Below are 7,568 nucleotides of genomic sequence, written 5' to 3' on the forward strand. Positions count from 1 at the left end.
GAACCTCCCCCTGCCGGTGCCTCGCTGGCTTTGTGGGGGCTCTCTGTGAGCATGATGTGGACGACTGCCTGATGCGCCCCTGTGCCAATGGGGCCACCTGCCGCGACGGCGTTAACCGCTTCTCCTGCCAGTGCCAGGTGGGCTTTGAAGGGCGTTTCTGCACCATCAACATCAATGACTGCGCCAGCCAGCCGTGCAAAAATGGGGCAAAGTGCTATGATCGCATCAATGACTATGACTGCTTGTGTCCTGACCGTTTCTCTGGCAAAACCTGCGAGATCTCCGTCCCTGAACCCACCTGGTCTCCTCCCTACGAGAATGCCGGGGCTGTGAAAAGCACCACTAGTGAGATGCCAGGGGTGACACAGCCGGAGCCTGTCAGGACCGTGGTCACGGGGCGGCGTGTGGCCAACCACAGTGAGAAAGAGCCGGGGGGAGGGTTGTTGAAAATCTCTGTGAAGGAGGTGGTGACCCAAAGGGACTCAGGGCTGAGCGAAGCCCAGCTGGTGACAGTGCTGGTGTTCGGGGTGCTGACAGCAGTGCTGGTCCTCATCACTGTCCTGCTAATGCTGAGGAACTGGCAGAGAGGCCGTCAAAGGTCGAACTGGTGCCAAAGCCCTTCTCAGGCTGCAAGAAAGCTCCAAGACCAGGAGTGTCAGGTGGGCATGCTCAACACCATCTTGATTGAGCCAAGGAAGACCACAGAGCTGTGAGCTGCGAGGACTCTGAACCAGGCCACGGCAGGTCATCATGCTGGCAAACCCTTGGAACTGCACCCTGCGGAGCCACACCGGCACCGACTGGGCAGCAGGGAAGGGCTCCCAGGGCAACAAACATGTCACCAAAACCCTGGGTGTTGAGCATTGGTGTGATGGCCCTGCCTGGGTCTGAGCTGTCTCCTGTTTGGCTGGCTCAGCTGGCACCCACAGGCATCTGAAAGCAGGGCTGTGTTGGGCCAGCCCCGCAGGGGAGCAATGGCGTGCTGCTTGCAGCAGCCCGTGCCATGCAAGCGTCGGTGTCATCTGACACAAGTGCTCAGAAACAGGACAGGTCGTGCTGAGGAGGGCACAGCCCTCTTGCAAGCCCAAATACTGCCAGGCCCTTTGTAACTCCTCTCTGTGACTACGGGAAGGGGCTTTATCCTCATTTCTGCTGGTGTTGGGATGCTTCTTCTGGGGCCTTTGGGACAGTTGTGGCTGCATGGGTCTCCCTGCCGCAGTACTGTATGGGGTAGTTCCTAGCTGTTTCTGGAAGCTGTCATTTCAGATGCCATGTCCCTAGGGAGTGAGCAAACACCCTTGTTCCCTGGCCTTGTGGTTCTGTGAGCCAGTTCAAAGAGACTTTGAAAATCATTGCAGGTCTCCTCATACCCTTCTTCTGCCCCGGCTGATGCACCCTCCTCTTGTAACCTGGGGGTTACCAACACGTCCCGTACTTTCCCCCTGATGATTATGGGGTCTTTTTTGACCCACTTACCAAGCCGTCCTTTCTGGTCTGGCCACAAATGACCAAGCTTCTTTGCCTCTGCAGTGCACACATCTGCCTCACTATTTGTTCTCCTCTGGGGTCCTCTGGGCCTAAGCTGGTCCTTCTCATATGTCCTCATAGGTGAAGCTGGAGATGGACAAGGCTGTACTGTGGCTGGTTCAGGAGCAATACAGGATCCAGGTCCTCCTTTCCTCTCCCATTCACCCTGAGGCAGGCAGCTGGCTCTAACCTCAAACCAGTCATTGCAGTGTTTCTCGATACAATAAAGGCTAAACTCCCCACAGTGGATGTGAGGACAGGCTACTGAGCCTGGGATGAACACAGAAAGCAGACACAAAACTGCCTTCTCCACTGTTGCTGAAGCATGGCTAAGAGGCAGTAGATGGTCAGGTCACTTAGCTTTTGTACTAGGTCTGTTCCTGCCAGTGCTGGTCTGGTGTGCAGCAAGCAGTGTCTCTCTCCCAGGACCAGGAATTTCTGTGCCTCCTCATGGGCATAGAGGGCTAAGCAGTGGGGCAAACCACCCTCAAGCCAAACTCTACTACTGGCTTGTAGGGTTGCAGAGCTGTGTTCAAGGTGGTGTAAAGAGAGCCAAGAAGTGACCACTCAGGCAGGAGGGAGAGCTGGGAGAGGGGACTGAAGCTTCATCAGAAAGATTATTTTTTTAATACACGGATGGATGATGTACCTTTATCAAATAAAACAAGTACAAGCCCAGAAACAGTGTTATCAGAGCATCATAAAACAATTTAGGTTGCAAGGGACCTCTGAACACCAACCTTCTGCTCTCAGCAGATCCAAGTAGATCAGCAACTTGTTCTTGATGAGTCTCTCCATCACTTGCCTCAAGAATGCAAACCCAGACTGTGGCACAGGAGTTGTCCTGCCTTATTCTCCGTCTGCAGGGATGGGGATGGCTCCTACAGCCTCAGGGAAAGGAATGGCATGTATCTCAGGACAGCAGAGCAAAGGTGGGGGTTAGGCATTGCCTTACAAGTGTTGGGAAGAATGGCAAAACCCAAGACTGAGTCCAAGGTGCCCATGGCAAGAGCAAGATCCTAAAACTGAAAGCAGCTGTGGGTTTGTGCAGCTGGGAACATGGCAGGAGGGATAGAGAATTCCCCTTGAAGGAGTGGTCTTGAAATAAACTAGCCTTAGAGGCCTTTAATGCAATTGCATTCTGGCCCCTTCAGGGGAAGGCCTTCTCCACTGAAAACCAGAGGAAAAGCAGCAAGGTCCCTGGGTGCAACCTTCTGGGCTGGGAAAGGCCTTCGGGGAATAATAGAGAGTAGGTAGGTTGTCTTTGTGCAGAGCAGGCACCACTCTTGTATCTCACAAGGAAATACGTGTGTGGTGAGGAAAAGCGCCAAGGACCTGAATTAACAGCTTCACAAGGATATTTCCACTTTATTTTACATTGCCTATGTAAGACTAAGTCTCAAACTAGGAGTTACTGATTCTTCAGTGAGTAGAAAATCCCTCTGTAATCTCAAAGGGAAGCCTTGGAGGGGAGCAGGATCCCACCAACCAGGCCTGCATGACTCTAAACAGCAGTTTGCATCTTCACTGTTAAAGGAAAGGCCACAGTGCCATGCTCCCATCCCTAAGGACACACAGTTGCTGCTGCAGGCAGGAATAAGCCCATCCCTCACCTCAGCAGCTCCTGGCCCTGCAGGGACAGGACTAGTGTCTGAGGTAAGAGGAGAGCAAGGCACTGAGCCAGAAGGGCTGCCTAGGCTCAGTGCAAGAGGGAGGTCATTGCTGCCTGCTGTGCAGGAGATGCTGGAACAAGGAGCCATCTTTCTGGCTTAGGTGGGCGGGTGAATCCAGCTCTGCCACTCTCCCAGCTTGCATCACCAGCACGCGGTCCGAGTCCAGGATGGTGTTCAGCCTGTGGACAACAAATGCCAGGACACACGTTGGTGGATCTGAGGAGAAGCTCTGGATACTGCTTCCCCTGCTGTTAAGGGTGGCCCAAGACATGCCCAGCATTAGGAGCTGTGGAGGATCTCCCTCTGCACTCAGGGTCACAGTGCAGTGCAGCTCCCTAGAGAGCCTCTGCTCACTGCTGAAATGCAGCACCTCTTAGGAGAGCACCATGATGCCTTCCAGTTGCTGGGCATGGCAGGGCACTAGGAGTACAGAGGGAAGTTCTGTGGAGGGGAAGCTCAGAGCATGCCTGATTCTGGGGTTGCACAAAATGTCTCCATCCCCACAGAGGTTAGTGAGTTGCTTCCATTTGCCCCAACACCTCCTCACCTGCCACCTCCCGAGGGCAGCAGAAATGGACTTGTGCGTCAGCTGTTACTTGCAGTCTGGCATCTTTGCTTATGCTACCACCACCACTGGATTTGTAGTTGCCAGCCAGCCAACCACAGGACCCACTGCACACAAATGTGCCCAGGTCTGCCCAGACTGCCAGCAGAGCAGCAACCTCTGGCCCTGGGTAGGGAAGACAAGACAGCGGGAATGTCTTTGCACAGTCAGGCACTATTCACTGTGAAACTACAGCCCTACGGAGCTGCAAGTCACAAGGAAGACACAGCACAGGATTTGAGCTGGTAAAAGGCACTATGGAGTTCAGAACTCTGGTTACACATTCATCCCCAAGAGAGTGCAAGCTGCAGCACTGAAAATGACTTGGGAGGGCAAGAGACAAGTTCAGAGTCACTTCCCATCCTGGATTTCACACAAAGCTGAATGGTATGGAAGAACCATGGATACAAAACAACCCCATCATCACCTCTCTCCCCCTACTGCTCTCCCCCACTGCTCTTCATCCCAGTGGAAGCGGGGCTGGGACCATCTTCAACTCAGTCTTGCTGTTTTGCCTTCTGCCATTCCTTCCTCTGCTGTTTCTCCTCTTTAATTACTCCCCCATCAAAGGTGGCCTCCCCACACCCAACCCAAACACACACCTCAGCCCACAGTGCCCTTGCACTTCTACTCTATTTATGCCTAATATCCCTAGTGTATGAACCACATTCCCTTCACACTGTTCCTGCCTCCCTCCTACATGATGTATTTAACAAGACCCACTTGATTCTCTTGCCAGGCCCAGCCCACCCTGCCTGTCATCCATCACTCCCACTTCTGTGCAGCAGGACACCAGCCCCTGCCACCTGCTCATTTGATTTTTATTTTTGTGGTAACCTCTGTGCTTTGAAAACACCCTCCATACGATTGTATAACCCTCCTCCAAATTCTCCTCCACTTGGCAAGAGTAAGAGCAGAGAACACCACCTAATGCTGATCCATCCCTTCTCTGCAGTATTCATGTTGTGCCCTCCTCCCTCTGGCTGCAACCATCCACTGACTCTACTCTTAATCTCTCAGATGTGGGGCAATCACTGTTGTCCTGTCCTGCCTGGGCGGTGTCTGTCTTGCTGGCATCAGGTGCAGGCTGGGACTAAAAGTCAGGATTTTGGAAGACAGAACTATCCAGAAGCTGGCTGCAGCCCTTCGCTGCCGGCTGTCCTGTACTGCCCTCTACTGAGCCAGGGACACCTGCTCCTCCCCGGTCTCCACACTGCCCTTTCCATACGATAGCTCTCCATTACTCCTAGCCCTAATTTGGCAGAACCACAGGTGGGATTCACCTGCCCTACAGATCCCAGCAGGCAGTGCTCAGGAAGAGAAATGTGTGATATGATGCGGCATTTTGCCCTTTGCTGACACCAACTTCTGGGTACAACATTTTCCCCTTTCCCAGCAGAAAAGGCAAAAGGCAAGGTCCAGCTTTGGCACTTGAAAAAGCTTATCACAGAGACCTCCCTGCTCAGCCTTGAGGCCCAGGCATGGCATGTGCAGCCACCTGTCCCTGTGAGTGGTAGGATGACTTTAGGCACAGAGTGCTGCTTCCTCCTTACCTGTGGGCAATCGTCAAAACAGTTTTGTCAGCGAAGCGCTGGCGGATGGTCTGCTGCAGCAGCTGGTCTGTCTTCTGATCCACACTGGCTGTGGCCTCATCGATGCACAGCACCTGCCGGGGACAGAGAGTGAAGGGAGCTCCCAGGAACCACAGCAGAGACCCCACTCCCTGCCTAGAGACAGCCTGAGGAGTTAGCACAGGATGTCTGTTCCCATTACACCTCCAATTCTGCAGTGCTCCCCTCTGCTGTCCCCAGACTGCTGCCAGCAGTTCACCCTTCCCCTGCTTCGATGGAGGCAGTGCACTCACCTTGGCCTGCGTCAGGAGGGCTCTGGCCAGACACACCAGCTGCCTCTGTCCCACAGACAGACCCTTTCCCCTCTCTCCCAGCTCACTGTCCAGTCCACCTGCAGGGATCAAGATCAGCAATCATCTGCATCACCTGCACAGGGCCGTAAACAGTTCCACCAGTCCAAGGTTTTCCCAGCAGCACAGAAAATCCCAACTCTGCTCAGGCCTAGGCCTTAGCAACTGGAGCCTTTACACTTAGACACAAGCAACATCTGGCACAGTTCCCTTAGAACTAAGGCCTGGCTTATCTCTCAGGTAGTCCTCTAACACCCACTGAGGCCTGGTCTTACCAGCAAGATTCTGCCACCCAATCCATCACCTGCCAGTCCATTTGCCTCTAAATATCATGGAATGCCACTGGGTCCCACTGACCTGTTCCTACTCTGATCCTAGCGTGACTTTGCCTAACCCATTGCCTACTGCATCCACCTGGCCGCTTTTCCTCAGCTCCCTGCCTGAGCTAAGGCCTTCTCTCCTTTCCCAGAAACACCACTCATCAGCTGCTTCTCACTGGTTTCCAACTCACCCATCTGAGTAACAGCATCCCACAGGTGGCACTGCTCTAGCACCTCGCGGAGCTCAGCATCTGTCCATTTTCCCTGGGGGTCCAGGTTTTCTCTGATTGAGCCACTGAACAAAAATGGATCCTGGGGGATGATGGCCAGCCTAGATCTGCAAGCAAACAAGAGCTGAGGGCTCATGGGGTGGGTTCTGCAGAAAAGCAAAGGTCTGCTATTTCTTTTTTCATGGGGTGTCTTAGCTTGCTACAAATCTTAGAGGCACAGAGACATGGGTCACATATTCAGCCTGGTTTCCTTAGCACAACTGTTGAGAAACAACAGAGAAACTCATAAAAAGCTGCCACAATCAGAAAAGAGGGTGCTGTGACAGTGCATCCTTTGCTCCTGACTCTTTACTTTGGCATCCAGCCACTGACAGTTCTAGGTCACCATTAGCTACCCTTCACTCTGTTCAGCCATACCTCAGCTCCTCCAAGCCCACCAGCTGGCTGTCAACACCATCCAGGAGAATCCGGCCTGATTTCAGCTCCACCATATGGAAAAGGGCCAAGAAAAGGGTGGATTTCCCAGATCCTGTGCGACCCACAATCCCCAGCTTCTCTCCAGGGTAAACAGTGAAGCTCACGCCATCAAGTGCATTAGGCAAGCCTGCTCTGTATGCCAGGACCACTTGCTGGAACTCCACAAGCCCCTGGCTTGGCCAGTCAGCAGAAACCTAAGAGGGATACACAGGTGAGAAAGGGTATGATAGTGATTGATTGTCATCTTCAGCATCAGCTCCCGCGAGTCCAAGCACCATCCCTCCCTGTAGATGGTTGCTTGGCTTCTGAGCAGAACCCACACACAGGCCAGTCCCACCTCCCGCCCACTCCTAGGCTTGTTTTTATGTCACAGCTTGTATCTAGCACCCGTTCTGCTTCCCTACTTCTTCCCATCACTTCAGCCTTCACCAGTTCCTGCCAGAGATTCATCCTCCCCAGGAGATATACTGGTAAAAGATGAGTGATCAAGGTGGTTTCTGTGGTGAGGGCCATCTACCCATTCAGTGGAACCCTGTGATCTCCCTAGGGGGCAAGTGCAGGGCACAGAGCCAGAAGATGGGCCAGTACCTGATAACACATTTGAGCTTTTACCTGGACCAATTTATCCTGAGGCTCCATGGGGATGTCTGTGGTATACTCCTCTGTCCGCTCCACACTCACCATCATGATCTCTGTGTGAGTGAAACTGGCAATGAGGCCTGAGAGTAGGTTTGTGACAGACAGGGCGTATGAGAGTGCCAGGCCCACAAGTCCTGTGAGGACAAAAGCATAAGTAAGAATATCACTGGCAGGGAA

The 7,568-nt window shown here is 53.2% G+C and overlaps 2 protein-coding genes across 4 annotated transcripts in view; one reads left to right on the top strand and one right to left on the bottom strand.

Moving 5' to 3' along the window:
- The window catches only part of DLK2 (delta like non-canonical Notch ligand 2), a 7,796-nt gene extending 6,142 nt beyond the window's left edge, over positions 1-1,654 (top strand). The window contains exon 7 of the mRNA XM_008643338.2: positions 51-1,654. Coding sequence (XP_008641560.2) covers positions 51-713 — 663 coding nt within the window. The 3' untranslated portion in view covers positions 714-1,654. The remainder of the gene's footprint in view (positions 1-50) is intronic.
- A 510-nt stretch (positions 1,655-2,164) lies between these two features.
- The window catches only part of ABCC10 (ATP binding cassette subfamily C member 10), a 16,639-nt gene continuing 11,235 nt past the window's right edge, over positions 2,165-7,568 (bottom strand). For 2 of the 3 annotated variants that reach the window (XM_008643337.2, XM_017746357.1), the window contains 6 exons: positions 7,365-7,525; positions 6,693-6,946; positions 6,237-6,382; positions 5,669-5,766; positions 5,358-5,470; positions 2,165-3,379 (listed from right to left, as the gene is read on the bottom strand). In XM_008643337.2, the coding sequence (XP_008641559.1) occupies positions 3,244-3,379; positions 5,358-5,470; positions 5,669-5,766; positions 6,237-6,382; positions 6,693-6,946; positions 7,365-7,525 (908 nt within the window). In that variant the 3' untranslated portion in view covers positions 2,165-3,243. Of the gene's footprint in view, positions 3,380-3,747; positions 3,931-5,357; positions 5,471-5,668; positions 5,767-6,236; positions 6,383-6,692; positions 6,947-7,364; positions 7,526-7,568 lie in introns of all 3 variants that reach the window. The other variant, XR_001865896.1, reaches the window with a different exon arrangement.

Source organism: Corvus brachyrhynchos, unplaced genomic scaffold (assembly GCF_000691975.1).
Source record: "Corvus brachyrhynchos isolate BGI_N302 unplaced genomic scaffold, ASM69197v1 scaffold70, whole genome shotgun sequence".
Taxonomy (NCBI): domain Eukaryota; kingdom Metazoa; phylum Chordata; class Aves; order Passeriformes; family Corvidae; genus Corvus; species Corvus brachyrhynchos.